The sequence below is a fragment of the Pongo pygmaeus genome, chromosome 16 (genome assembly GCF_028885625.2).
Source record: "Pongo pygmaeus isolate AG05252 chromosome 16, NHGRI_mPonPyg2-v2.0_pri, whole genome shotgun sequence".
In the NCBI taxonomy this organism is placed as follows: Eukaryota; Metazoa; Chordata; class Mammalia; order Primates; family Hominidae; genus Pongo; species Pongo pygmaeus.
The window spans coordinates 55,157,529-55,172,924 of record NC_072389.2 but is presented as its reverse complement, the minus strand read 5'-3'; the positions used below and the strand labels follow the sequence as shown (position 1 = coordinate 55,172,924).

General features: G+C 37.0%; 1 protein-coding gene across 13 annotated transcripts in view; it reads left to right on the top strand.

The window, feature by feature from the left end:
* ATP8B4 (ATPase phospholipid transporting 8B4 (putative)) overlaps positions 1 to 15,396 on the top strand; it is a 337,888-nt gene that overhangs the window by 255,373 nt on the left and 67,119 nt on the right. For all 13 annotated transcript variants that reach the window (XR_010123815.1, XM_063652222.1, XM_063652224.1 and 10 more), the window contains 4 exons: positions 6,936 to 7,051; positions 10,021 to 10,185; positions 11,480 to 11,591; positions 13,384 to 13,489. Coding sequence is in view for 12 of the 13 variants with exons in the window: in XM_063652222.1 (XP_063508292.1) it covers positions 6,936 to 7,051; positions 10,021 to 10,185; positions 11,480 to 11,591; positions 13,384 to 13,489 (499 nt within the window). In the remaining variant the exon portion in view is untranslated. The remainder of the gene's footprint in view (positions 1 to 6,935; positions 7,052 to 10,020; positions 10,186 to 11,479; positions 11,592 to 13,383; positions 13,490 to 15,396) is intronic.

The window sequence follows — 15,396 nt, the reverse complement described above, 5'->3', positions numbered from 1 at the left end:
GTCAGTGTCCCTCTCATTCATATTTAGTGCCTTTTTCCATTTTCACAATAGATATTCTAAACGTTGGCTATTTCCTCAAGTTCTCAACACTGCTACAATCTTCTTTACTCTTGAAAGCTAAATTCATCTCCTATTTCTCTAAGAATATAAAGGCCCTCAGGAATGCACACCATTAAGTCTTTTCCCCATCCTCCCCCTTCATCCCTAAGTTGTATCTTTAATAATTTACTCTCCTGCATCAGAAAACAATTGCTCTTTTTCCTTTTCAAAGCTGAAGGTTTTTCCAGTCCCATTCCTTATTCTTCCTTGCTTGCTCACTTCTTGCTTGTGCCTTCATACTGGCTCCTTCCTTCAGCCCACAACTATATTATCCTCCTGTTTCCTTAAAGATATTCTTCATATGCTGGTGTCCACTGACTTTGCCACTATATTTTTCTGCTTTCCATCACAGATTAATTTCTCAGGTCAGTTTTTGATTCTTGCCTTTCTTACTCTTTTCATCCCATTGGGGTTAAGTTTCTTCTTCCTCTACTCAAGAAGAAATGCTTTCTCAGAGGTTTCCATTAACCTTGTAACTTCCCAGTCCAATGGCTTTTCCTTATTAATCTGTTCATCTATCTATTTTTTTAAACTTAGTAGTATTTGAGACTGTTGGCCCTGTTTTCTTGACACTTCGGTTTTGGTCTCTGTAAACTTTCTGGCTCCTGTTTCTCTTCTTGTCCCATTGTTTTCTTTCTCAAGCTCCTTTGCTGACTATTCTCCTTCATCCCATTCTTCAATATTGATGTCCTTTTCTCTTTTTAGCTCCTGTGTTCTTCTTGGATGATCTTGACCACATACATGGTGGTAGCTATTGCTTATATTCTGTGACCTTCTTATACAGCTCTTTAGCTTCAATCTCTTGCTAGAGTCCAAACACACATTTTCAGCTTCCGTTATGTCCTGTCACTAGATTGTACTGTAGTTACCTAAAGTTTTATGTCAAATATGGAACTTACTTTCTCACAACTATAGTTCTTTCTATAATCTGTATTAAAATTCACTGTTACCTCTCTCATTGTATGCTTGTCCATGAACTTTATAATGAATTCTTTTATTGAATTGTTGCACTGCATGTAACATGCATGTCCCATTTAAGACAAGAGGAGACTAAATGCAAAGATTTTAAGTAACTTGCCAAAGATTGTCACACAGCTGTAACACAACTTGTGGCATAGTTGGGTAAGAGGCAGATCAGATATGTGAACCCAGGTTTTCCAAAATCTGGTCTTTTAAGCCCTATTATAGCTCACTCACTTTTTTCCATAGCTTTTGTGCCCCTTGGCTAATGGTTCTCAAACTTTAGCTCCCATCAGCATCACCAGGAGGGCTTGTTACAACACAGATTGCTGGGCCCCAGCCTCTAGTTTCTGATTTAGCTGGTCTGAGGTGGGGCCCACCAATTTGCATTTCTAACAAGCTTGTGGGTGATGCTGATGCCACTGGTCAGGGAATCAGTTTGGGGACCACTTCTCTAGACTAATAGATCCTCAAATACTATCCATTATTTTCCCCAGAGATGTTTGAGACATTTCTCTAATCCATCTCCTTCTCTTTCACTCTCAGGCCTTAACATCTCTAGAATATTCTGTTGTCACCCTGTTTGTAAGTCTCTCCTCAGAGGCATCAGAATAATATTTATTAAAATGGCCTCATAAACCCCTTTTTATTCATAAAAGCTTTTTGTCCTTTTTTCCTAATTCCCAGTACCCTGCCTTAGTTAAGCTTCTTGTCACTGCTTGCTTGTATTATTGTAATATCTTCAAAATTATTCACTTTTAAAATAATTTTCTATGCTGTCACCAGGATATTCTTTCTAAAACATAGGCCTGATTTTACTACCCCCTACTTAAAAAGCATAGATGGCTTCCCAAACCTTAAAGGAAAAAGTCATTAGTATGACGTGCAAAATTATTTGCAATCTGATCTCAATCTACTTTTCTTCTACTTTCCAAAACTTTGAGCTCAACTAGACCTCACCATCCCTGGATGCGTTGTTGCTGTTACACCCTTTGGACATGCTGTTCCCCTATCTTGAATACTCCTTTCCCCCACTTCTCTTCTTGGAAATGTTCGCTACTACTCATCTGGTAATGTCCAATTCAAATGTTACCCATTTTTCAATTCTTCTTCTATTCTCCAAATAACCACATTCTTCTGTGTTCCCCAGAATGCCTTGTTCATAACACCAGTGTGGTATTAGTCCCATGACACTCACAACTATCCCAGTCATTAAACTGTGTGCTACCTGAGGCAAGTGCTATACCTTAGTCTTCCTAAACTGCCCAAGGCCAAGCACAGAGCTTGGCACATGATAGGTTTTCTATAAATGTTTATGAAATACTACTCAACCCAATACTTTGTAAATTATGAATATCCTACTCACTGTATTTAATCAATTTCTTACTATTTAAAAAGTGTTTATACGTAACAGTAGGGTTTTTGGTCTCTACTAGAAACTAGCCTTGAAAGATGGCTCTCAGCAGGTAAAAACCAAACAACATCTGAGAATGTTTGTTTTTATTTTTATTTTTTGACAACAGGGAAGTCATCACCAGTGCCACTGATGAGCACACATGCCGTTCTAGGTGTTGGCTTAATGTTGTATCAGCAGGAGCTATCTTCTCTTTGCAGCCTCAGGGAAGGTGTTATTGATGTTGGTTTGGCCCAGAGTTGGTTTCTTTTTGCTCTGAGGGTGTTGACAAAAACCTAAAATTGCTACACAGGGAGATGTTTGGCTTTTCCTCAGCGTTGGTCACCATTACAGGCTGTGGAGAAATCGCAGCCTAACCACAAACATCAGATGTTTGCCTTAATGGATCCCATATGAGGAAAGGTAGTGCTCTACCACAGAATGCATGAAGGTTTGCTGGATTTATTTTTATTCTGTTTGGTTTTTAATCGGGAGGATTTTTAGAGGGACTCTACCAGGGCAGAAAAGTCTTTGCATGATAACAAGGCAGAAAACAATCCTGGTCTCATGATCGTCACATGGGTTGGTCTGTAGGAGCAACACCCTGATGCGAAGGCTCAGGCATTGCTTCTGTTGCTGCTGATCCTCCCCTTTCTCCTCCTTCTTCTGCTTCATTGTTTTTGGGTGGCAGCCATTATTCACTAAATCATCAATGTATAATTTCAATACCAGTAGTACTTTCATTCTGAAGAAAGAGCCCTAATTTAAGTCAGAAGTATCTACATAAAAACTGATTTCTATAAAGGATTTTTTTCCAGCGGGAACAGAATCTACTATATTAGTAAAAAATATAAATGACATTATATAGTTTTGGAAGGACCAATTCTACTAATTCTGTAAATAGAAATACAGAGATAAAATTCAGAGATAGCTATTAACAGGGGCAAGTGGCAGATAACCATTAAAGAAGAATAAATTACAAGAAGCTTCTTGGAAGGCTCTTACGAGATCTTTAGATAAAAGTTGCTCAACTCTAAACTTTTTCAGGATTATCAAAGTACAAATCACACTTTCATGTGACAGGTATTTCTCTGTGTAGATGTATGAACAGCGGTGATATGGCAAAATAGAATTATTTACCACCCTTCACGGAGCTGCTGTTGCACCTAACTGGAAGCCATTTGTGACATTTTTTCTTTCCTTTATGGCACAAAGGCATAGCTTCTGCTTTCAATAAATTGTGCACAATTTTGGTTCATCTTAATTAAGTACATATTGATTTAAGTTCCCCCTATGTTCCAGGGCCTTCAAGCTAAGGGAGAATGTGAAAAATTGAAAGGTAGTTCTGTGTGGCTGCATCCAAGAGAACATGGTGAAACAGACCGGATAGTACAGCTCTTAATAAGCTCTATATGCCATGTCAAGGAGTCCAAACTTCATAGAAGGGAGAGGGAAGCTATTGCAGGTTTCTATGCAGCAGCATGAAGATGACTGTAACTGGAATATACGGAAGAGTCTGGAAGGAAGCAGTACTGGAATGGGTAAAACCAGTTAGGTTAAAATGATTTTCTAGGCAAGAGAGAAGTGGCAAGAGAAATCCGTAGCTTCCCTTAGATGTATGGTTGGTGAAGGGAGAACTGCGAGTGATGCCCAGATTTCTGGTTTGGGAGACTGAGTGGATGGTGAAGCTGATTACTAAGACTGGAGATATAAGAGGAGTAGCTAATTATTGGAGGAGGGTAATATGTCAAGTATGAGTTTGGTGTGCCTGGGCATATCCAAGAGATTTTCAACTGGTAGTCGGATGTGCAGGTCAGAATGGAGTGCTAGAGATGGATTGGACAGGAGATACACATTTGAAAACAGCCTGGTGATGGAACCTGAAGGCATGGAAATGAATGCAGTTGCCCAGGGACAGTATGAAGGATGGGAAGATAAAAAAAGAACCTGAGTAAATCTCTGAAGAACACTAATATTTAAATGGAAAGCACTGGGAGATTTTATAACCTAAAAACTGTAACCTTTGTCAAAGTTCTGGCCATATGTTACCTTGACCATTTAAAACTATGTCCTTTTTAGTTTATTTAAGAAATACTAACTTCTGAAATGACTTAGATTTAATTAACTTTGAACAGAAGTGACCAGAATGCTTGGAAGAAAAGAGATATAAAACTTGCTGCTAAAGCAAATGTTTAATGAGTAAACATAAGCAGGATTCCATGAAACTGGATTTCCACAAAATCAAATTTAAAGGGACAAATACTAGGTTAAGGGAAAGTATCAGGGATGGAATGTATTTATTGAATCACAAAATTGTACAGCTGTAAAGGACCTCTGAAGTTAGATTGTTTAAACATCTCCTTTTTACATGTAGAAACTGAGATACAGTGATGGTAAGGGATTTACACAAATCACAATCAGTTTGTGATTCTTCCAGACCAGTGATTCTAAATGTGTGGTCCAGGGAACCTTAGGGAACTTTGTGAGTTTTTCAGAGGATGCACAAGGACAAAAGTATTTTCATTATAATATCACTATTATTTGTCTTTTTCATTCTTTTTCTCATGAGTATACCATGGAGTTTTGCAGAAGCCACGTGTCATGTGATGTCACAACAGAATGAATGCAGAAACAGATATGGGAATCCAACCCTCTTTTATTAAACTAGATGTTACAAGGATCTGTAATCACGTAAAATAATGCCAATCTCCAAAGTAATTTTTTTTGGAAAATATAGTTTTTTTATAGAAATGTTATTTATGCTTATGTGTTAGATTTATAATAATAATTATAGTAACTAGTGTTATAAAACTTGATATAATAACATTTCTCATTTTTAATTTCTAATATGGATATTGATAGATAACATTCACTTAAAAAAACTTTTTAGAATCCTCACTCAGCATTGAAAAATTATAAAGAAGGTCCTGAGACCATAAGTTAGAGAACTAATATCCTAGTCTAGAATACAAAATACAGGCAAATGTAGGTTATTCATCCTTTGCCTTTATACCTCTGGTGTTGGAAGGGAGAAAATATAAGGGAAGTTATTAAATTGGATTATTGTACAAGAAAATCAAGAGAGAGTCTTTCCTAGGATTAAGTTTTCCCCCCTGGTTTAACAGTTAGATAAATTGCATATGTTTTTCTCTGTCTTTTTCCCCAATGTAGGGGTTAGAGCTAGAGTACAAGAAAACCCACATGAGTTCTGGCAATTAGGCAAGCTAACCAAGGCTCTTAAAACAGAAGACAAGACCTAGACAAGGCCCAGTCCTAAAGAGTTTCCAGGGTATGTTATTAGATCTCTGTAAGCCAGGAGGAAACTAGAATAGATAAGTGTAGACTGGGGTATAGGGGAGGGTAACACTGTATTTTGGTTTTTATATTTTTTTAAACTAAGCACCAAATTTTGTATGCCATTTTCTAAAGCATTACATTAACAGTAATTAATAGTAAACATTTATGTTAACCTTTTTTTGAGGCATTCTCTTTGTAGATAAATGGGATAATTGAGTAGAAAGCATGTAATGATCTTTGACTCAACTGATGAAGCCTATGAGGGCAAGAGTATTCAGATTATGAAGTTGTGACAAAGGCAGTTGTCTTAAGTTGTAGGCAGTTCTGGGAAGAAATACCCAGCCATGTCATTCATTCATTCAACAAATAATTATTAATTGCCTACTATGTGTCAAGCTGTACAACTAAACCTAAAAAGTTAGGCCAAGTGTTCTGTGGTTTGAAAGAAAGCTTTGTCTGACAGCAATATGCTGGGGGTTGTGGGTGGGAATGGAGTTGAGGGTAGCCTAGGAAGGGCTGTCAATTTCAAACCTGTGGGGCAGGTTAAAAACACAGTACTACTGATATAGACTTACAGTGGGAATGAGGTGGAAACTTTATTTTTAAAATCCCCTCTGTGAAGTGTGTTTTCAGCCAGAATTGTTACCCAAGAACGAACCACCAAGAATTAATGGACTTTTCCAGAGTAAAAGGGATGAAGAAATATGTCAGCAAGGGCCAAGAAAAAATGCATAAACCATGACTTTGAATGACTAGAATTGCATATGGATATGATTTGCCATAGCACTTATATTGATTTGAACAGCAGGTCTTGAATTTCACACCGGGAGACAGGCAAATAAAGCTCTCAATTCTGCTTAATATGGAGATGAAGACTTAATTTAAATGTATCAACCCTTCAGAAATAGTAAGCAAGGAAAACAGGAAGGTCATATGCTTCAGAATAAAAACACTTGTTTCTGAATTTGGGAAATCAAAGATTCCAGTAGATGGAGCATTTCTAAGTTAATAAATGAGAATAAAGCTAAGTGACTTAGGTAATGACCTAACCAAAGGCACTGAGTGTCTTACTGCTGGCTAAAACATTATGCCCATTTCCAAATTGCCAGGCTGGAGCTCTGGGAGAGTCTAATTTTGATGTATGTTGTTGATTATATTCTGCTTTTCCAAACTTTTTTCTTTTCAGTTCAAAACCCAGAAGGACAGATAAAGCTTTATTCCAAAGGAGCAGATACTATTCTGTTTGAAAAACTTCATCCTTCCAATGAAGTCCTTTTGTCTTTGACATCAGACCACCTCAGTGTAAGTGCCTCCGTCTTAAGGTTAGCACAATGGCCCTTTTGCCATCTCCTATGGTTAGGTCTTGTTTAAAAAAAAATAGCAGCTAAATGATTTGACTACTGAAATAGAAAGCATCTGGAGAATGGTTCCACAGGAAGCTGTGCCAATGATTGTCTGGGAATTGGCACAAGGACCACCCCCCTTTCTGCCCTGTTGGAAGTCCAGTCAGTCTCACTACAGGTGGAGGAACACACAGCAACTGAGCAGTAGCCACAGAATGTGGGCGTCTGGGGAACCTGCTGTAACTCCCCTGCAGCTTCATGTTGCTCCTCTTGGAAGACTGGACTAATTTTGGAAAGAGGAGCCAGAGAGCTCCTTTTCCTTGGGTTCTGATGTGTTTGGCACCAATGGAATATCTTATGATTACCTCTAGGGAAAGTTTAGGGTTGTGTTTAGATTGTGAGAGGAAAATAGTCTCTGGTGCACACTTTCTCCTCTAAGAGTCTTTTTATTCAGGTCATAAATCATGATGAGTCCTTTGTGTGCCCTCAGACACCAAACTTCTATATTCTGAGACCAGTGTAATTTCTTTCCAAAAGCTCTCTGAAAGAAGTAAGAGTGATTTTTGGCACTTTTTTGTTAAATGCCAAAAAGTAAGGGAATGTGAATTAATATGAGCATTACTTGTTTTAAACCTGAGATTCAAGTGTGTCTCAAATATTTGTCTATGGTTCCATTTAAGGGCATCTGGTCAAAACTGTCATTTTCTCATTGGTTTCTTTCCTTTAAGACATTATTGAGTATTCATGTTCTTTGTCAGACCCTATATTTAATGCAAAACATTCCCTGAATCTTTAAAAAGCAAATAAAATAAAAAAAATCCTCGGCCTTACTTTAAATTTAAAAAATGATGGTTTAGTAATATTGGTTACAAACATAGCTATTGTTTTTGTCTTTCCAATAGAGAATTCTTGATTTTCTTTTAATCTTTTCCAGGAGGCCAGCATGGTCTTTTAAATTTTTTTTAATGAACACAACACTGGAATCATAAGTATCTGACTTTTTGCCATTACTCAAACACCAAGGCCCTGGGTTTTCATACATTCTCCTTTGATACTAAACTATAGGAAGCCTAATTTGGTCTTTTTACATTTCTCTGCAAAATAATTTTTTTTCAGGTAATATAAATTTAACTTGCTCTTTGCTTCATTCACTTTATTCATTTTGACTTCTAGATTCTGAGGTCTTAAATGTTTATTTAATTACTGATTTCGAATTGTTTAATGATAGGAAAAGACCTTAATAAAATGCTCATTTAGGATTGAACTTGTGTTTCATGTACTAATTAAAGAATTTAAATCATCTGTTTCCTTTTGTAATGTCATCTTATTGTTCATTCACTGTTGTGCAGAACAGAGAGGAAGGCAGTGGTAATGCCCAGTGGGGTTGCAAGTTAAAAGCAAAAAAGTGTTTGTGTGAATTAAGAGGACAAAAGATCATTACAAGACAGTAATTAGATTTTCAGATCAGTAGGGGATCCAGTTGTGGTCTTGAAAGGCAGGGCTTGCAAAATGTGATTCCAATATCCGAAGTGCTACCGACTGCCTACTAAATAAATTTGGATAATTTTTCTCAAGATCTGTCTGGGGTAAACCATCTCATTGCAGTATGCATTGACTTTTCTATTTACCTAATTACAGTATCTCACAGTTTAATCTACACCTGATTATAAACCTCTATGTGTACCATAAGCCAAAACACCACAGACGAGACATTCTCAATGGCAATGCCCAAAGGAGCAGAAATGGCCATAAAAATGCTTTACTTGCAGTGTAGAGGCCCATAAAATGACCACTGGAAGCACAAGCAGAATGGGAGTTTTTGAGCATTTCCCCCAAAACAATCTACATATGTTTCTAGTTACCATGGCTGTGTGAGACACTTAGCAACTACCAGTCTCCTCTTTTTCTTTTTTCCCTACTGTTAGGATAAAGCACCAAAGGTGTTGTTTGAGATTGTCAGGATATAGGAAAAAGAGTATGGTTCCCCAGTCAGTTTGACTAATTTAGTACTAACTTCATAGAATATAGCTTCTAAAAAAAAATACTTTTCTGCACTAAGCTGACTTGATAATGGTATCTTTAAAATTCCAAACAATTTGTTATTATTAAGATAAAACTTTAATATAGCAAAAAATGAAAAGTTTCACAGAGGAGTCTAGAATGAAAAGTGAAGGTCAGCCTCCACATTTAGTCCTGCTTCCCAGAAGCAACCACTTATATTAGCTTTTCTTCCTTTCTCTCCCCTTTTGCCCTAGAGGTTATTGTTATAACCTTAAGTAATATGCTTAAACTTCTAATATCTGACTATTTAACATCTATTTATTCATTTATTATTTACTTTTAGCTTTTTATTATGAAAATTTTCAAGCATATACAAAAGTAGGACTCAATTTTAGGCATAGGCATATCACTAGGGGGAATGTGACAAGACTTTGGTGTGATGTCATGTTGCAGTTCCTGGGGAGAGCCTCCTGCCTTTGATTTGAGGACTATGGCTTCTCCAAGGGTCCTTTCCTCTTCACTGAAAGCTGAGGTCCATAAAACACACTGGGTCCCTCTCATGGCCAAAAATGCTTCCTTCCGTCAAGGACAGATTGGAAACAAATACATGTTGCCATAAATGAATATCTCAAGTCATGGGTGTCATTGATCACCTCTCAACTAGGACACTTCAGCAGGCTTTTCAGCTGTGTTTAGGGGGAAGGCTTGCTCCCTTGCATGTTTTAACCTCATAGAAATAAAACGGAAAATACACACATTATCTCCCATTTCTGAGGAGATTAAAAATTTGAGAGTAAGGATAGCCAAGCAGTGCTCTTGGGACAAAATGAATTTGAGTGAAAAATTTCTTACCAGTTATTTTTGTTGCTGTTATTTCTGTGCTTATTGGTTCTTTGATGGTTCATGAGTCTATGTCATCTCTGGCAGGAATTTGCAGGGGAAGGCCTTCGGACCTTGGCCATCGCATACAGAGACCTGGATGACAAGTACTTTAAAGAGTGGCACAAGATGCTTGAAGATGCGAATGCTGCCACAGAAGAGAGGGATGAACGAATAGCTGGGCTATATGAAGAAATTGAAAGAGATTTGATGGTATGAGTTTAGAAGCATGATGGTTTGTGTTTACAGGAAAGATAGTATGTGTTTAGAGATTTAGCATAGGAATAAGTCATTGGCTAAATCATCTTGCACACAGCAGATATTTCTCTTTCAATCACTGAATCATGCTTTATATGTTGGCTTTGAGTTTTCCACGTATGGTCCTAGAGAGCCTAGAATTGTATTTCTATTAGCAGTAGCTTATGCAATTGGAAGCTTCCCAAGAGTAGAAGATAGTAGGCTCCCTATTCTTTGTCAACCTCTGATGTGTCCTTGATGTTATGGGATTTTTACTTTTCTCCTTGTTTTATGACCCACCTTTTTAGAGCAGAGAAATTTGCAGTGAAGAATGGGGCTACAGCTCTAAAACATCCTAGGCCATGAGATTCTGATGATATCCGTGCTATCCAGAGCATGGTCTATTCTAAAAACCACTCTTACCTGAAGCCCCAGTGGCCAGGAGTACCTCAGCCACTGTGAGGTACTAGAGAGTATGCTTTGCTCAACTTTCGATGAAAAATCGTGGCCAGGCGCGGTGGCTCACGCCTGTAATCCCAGCACTTTGGGAGGCGGAGGCAGGCGGATCATGAGGTCAGGAGATCGAGGCCATCCTGGCTAACATGGTGAAACCTCGTCTCTACTAAAAATACAAAAAATTAGCCAGGCGCGGTGGTGGGTGCCTGTAGTCCCAACTACTGGGGAGGCTGAGGCAGGAGAATGGTGTGAACCCGGGAGGCGGAGCTTGCAGTGAGCCGAGATCATGCCACTGCACTCCAGCCTGGGCGACAGAGCAAGACTCTGTCTCAAAAAAAAAGAAAGAAAGGAAAAGGAAAAATCGTCCAGGAACTTTCACTTTAGTTTATGGCATCTGCTGGTTTGTTAATGTAGAATGACTAGACTTTTTGTGATCAGCTTCCTGACTATGGGATGAAGGCTATTCTTTGGATTCCTCCACTGTTGTTATAAGTGGGGAAGCAGCTGGGGAGTTCTTAAGTCCAAATGGCTTCTTATTGCTCACGTTAACATGTTATCTGAGCATATCAGCCCCTTCAAGTAAATAATAAGTCCCAAGATCTCTGCTGTTAAGTTGGCTTGATTTGGGAACTTCCTTTTGGAGTCCTTCCCAATCCACTTTTGCACAAAATGGGATGCCTGCTATATCAATGTATCATAATTTCTGTCTTCAATTCATATTCTTTGGCCTCCAGAGTCTGTGAGTGAAATCCATAAATGTTATAGATATTGTTTGCATGCATTAACATAAGCTTTTCTCTCTTTTTCAATAAAGCTACTAGGTGCCACTGCTGTAGAAGATAAGTTACAGGAGGGTGTTATTGAAACAATTACAAATTTATCACTAGCCAATATTAAGATCTGGGTCCTAACAGGAGACAAACAAGGTAACTTGAAAATGGATGATGATGATATTTTGAAAATGGGGAGATGACTTATATCACAAAATTTTAATTAACCAGAAAGGTTAATTAATTAAATATTCATCCAATCTTCCACATAGGAAAGACTTGAAATAGAGAAAAGGAAGTTAATGTATTGCAAGAATCTATTTTAAAACAAACCAAACTAACAAAATGGCTTCCATAGTATAAGCTGGGGTCAGTTAAGTTTCGGTCCAATTGCCTCTTGAATATAATCATTACACCTGGAGGCAACAATGGTATTAAAAATGTTTAACAATTGGTTTATATGAACACTGTCCCCAGTCAGGACAGATATTGGCACAGAACTAAAGCAGGATATTGGAGACCTTGGGTTACTCCTTTAGTTTCTTGATGGTGGGGAATTTGAAGGATCTTAGGGGAGGTGTCAGGGTGATGGGAACACTTTGAAGAAGCTCAGGGAAACAGCTGTTTATCAACCATTTATAGAAATATTTTGGTATTTGAATAACTACTACAGCTGTAACAGTGCAACCTGGCTGAATTCCAGGACTATCTATACAAGGTACAGTGAGAATTCATTGACTTTCAGGCTTGACAAAATGCCAAATCATTAGTGAGTCATCATGTTCTACTACATTTCCTATGAAAGAAAAGTGGACCAACATATTTTTGATCTACTGCTAGCAGTAATGGTTAAAACAAAAATGATTTTATGCTTGGCTATTTGTAAACTAAAAATATTCAATTAACTGGCACATGCCTATGTTAAAATGCTATCTACTTATTAGGTATTTTTTATAGCATTAGGGGATTTGCAGATGTGATACATCAATTCTCTACATCTTTATCCAAATCATTGATCACAAAAAATAAACAGTAGAAAGTTGAGCACTCCGGTGTGTTACTAGATAGAAACTCTCTAGAGTTTGATTTTGGTCAGTTACAGCTGTTCTATTATTACTAATATCCGTGAGTTTACTATTATTTAGCTTTAATTTCTGTGGTTTATACAAGGTATATGCTGAGATTTTATCAATTACCTTCCTTAATTTAGGACAAAACTAATGATTCCATAGAATTAGCTACAGTCTAATTATTCTATACAGTTAGAGATGATCAAATAACTCTATTAGATAGAAGGAGTTATCTGATTATCTTAGGTTCCATTTCTATAAAATTAGAGGAAGAATTACCCAACACCATCTGATTCTCCAGTTCTCTAGGAGAACAGTGCTGGGTGGTTTTAGAGATGATAGTCAAATTCCAAATTTCCATATATTTAATGGGAAAATGGCAATGTCGTGTGTGAGAGAACAATAAAAATTTCATAAGAACATTTTTTTTTTGTCATTCAGCTGAACATTTTGTGAGTTTTTTCTTCAAATTGTCTTCCATATCAGAATTAAATATTGGCTAAGTTTAGTAGTTTAGCTCTCCCAAGACAGTATTCGGAATTCTGGTCAAAGGTTTTATATTTGTACATATTATGTCACAAGATCTTATTTTCATGAGTGCTAATTTGGGAATGAAGAGGTTTTTCTGAAAACTAGATGAGAAGGCTGCACATTCGTTAGTGTTGCTACTTGTGCATGGGTTTAGCAAGTAGGGAATTTGATCCTGAAACCCAGGTCTTTGAATTTCCCTCTGCACTGCTTGTGTTTTATCACCTGTTGTGCTCTCTCTGACATCAGCCCCCTGTAGGCTGTAAGAAAATACAGCTAAGCCCTCAAAACTTTCATTAAAAATGGACTTAGGTTATTAAGTAACATTTTAACTGTTTATTATGTGTTAGAAACTGCCATCAACATCGGTTATGCCTGCAACATGCTGACTGATGACATGAATGATGTGTTTGTGATAGCAGGGAATAATGCTGTGGAAGTGAGAGAAGAACTCAGGTAGGTGTTGAGGGAAGGAGGAAAGGATGGAAGGACGAGAGGGAGGGAGGGAAAAAAGATCAGAGAGTTGAGAAATTGAAAAGCTATGCTATAGTTCCCTGTGATCTTAACTTAGTATAAAGTTCTTTGTGCATGTTTCCTAAACTTCCTTTCATTTTGGTGACAAACTGAGATGAAGTTGATATCAGTAATGAATTATTGTCTTCAGGCCTCCAACATTTCTCAACTATTTTTAGAAAAGAATTTAAAATCAGCTATATTGAGTTGTCCTTTAAAATTGTGCTTTGGTTAGTACCTGCTAACTCTTGCGTGGTGATGAGTGATCAGTATCATGAGATACTTGTTAAAAATACCAATTCCCTAGCTTCATTCTGACCTACAAATTAAGAATCTACAGGGAATGGGATATGGGACTTTGTATTTAATAAGCACATAGATGAAGTTTATGATCAGATAAGTTTGGAAAACACAGCTGTAGTAGATGGCATATAAAGATGGAATAGAGTCTTTCAGCATTAAAGAAAGTAGATATTTTGATGTAGTTACTATTGAACCCGGATATATACTGTTTATGTGAAATAAAATACTGTGAAATTTGTGTAACTACTGCACAGTACCAGAAAATACATAAGTGCTGAAATTGGAGGTAGCAGTGGACAGACTAAAGTTTGAGAAATAATATTTCTTAAGATGTACCAATTTATTTCATTTCCTTATTTCTTGTTACTTTATTTGGAGAAGAACATTTGAAAATCTGCAAAAATATTTTCCTAGAACTTTAAAAATACTGTCTTATAACAATTTTTGCTTGCTTGCTGCTTGTAGTAGCTTCTCTAATCTCAGCCCACTTAGAGACTGGCCAAGCAGAATGACGACACAGAGGCAAATTACTTATCGCTTGTTCCATTCTAGATGGGGAGCTAACCTTCCTTCAGTATAATAGTAGAGCACTGTGGCTTCCCTAATATGTCTCTGTCATTAAACTATTCTTCCTGAACTTTAAAAAAAGGAAGTCTTAAAAGTCAGCACCACTAGTTGATGGTACTTGTACATGAATCTCCCAGCCTCTCGGTTTTACCTGCAGTTAAAAAAAAACAAAAAATTTGCTATATCATGCTGGTTAGAAACTATGACTAAATACTGCACATGTCTTTGCCAAATAAAAATTGGGAAATTTAATTAGCTACTACTAATATAATTTAAATATTATTATTGGTATAATTTTAATGATAGACTCCATAAAGTCAGTTGGGGAAATATTAGTAACTTATTTAATAATCGATTAAAATTTTAAAAGTAGATTCTTTACCTTTTGATTTTTGGATTATTTGACTCTTTTTAAATGGATATACAATATTTATACATATTTTAGGGGCACATGTGATATTTTATTATATGGATAGAATGTATAATGTTCAAGTCAGTGTATTTAGGATATCCATCACTTTGAGTCTTTATCATTTCTTTGTGTTGGGAAAGAAAGTCCTCTCTTCTGGCTAACTTGAAATATACAATACATGGTTGCTAACTATAGCCACCATACTCTGCTGTTGAACTTTATAATTTATTCCTTCCATCTAACTATACGTTTGTACTAATTAACCAACCTCTCTTCATCCCCCCGACTCCCACCCATACAACCTTCCTAGTGTCTGGTATCTATCATTCTACTCTCTATGAGATCAACTTTTTTAGTTTTCACATAGGAGTGAGAACATGTGAAACTTGTCATTCTGTGCCTTATTTGACTTAACATGGAACCCCTGGTTCCATTCATGTTGCTTAAAATGGTAGGATTTCATTCTTTTTTGATGGTTGAATAGTATTCCATTGTATGTGTATACACCACATTTTCTTTATTGATTCATCCATTGATGGACACTTGGATTGATTTCATATATTTGATA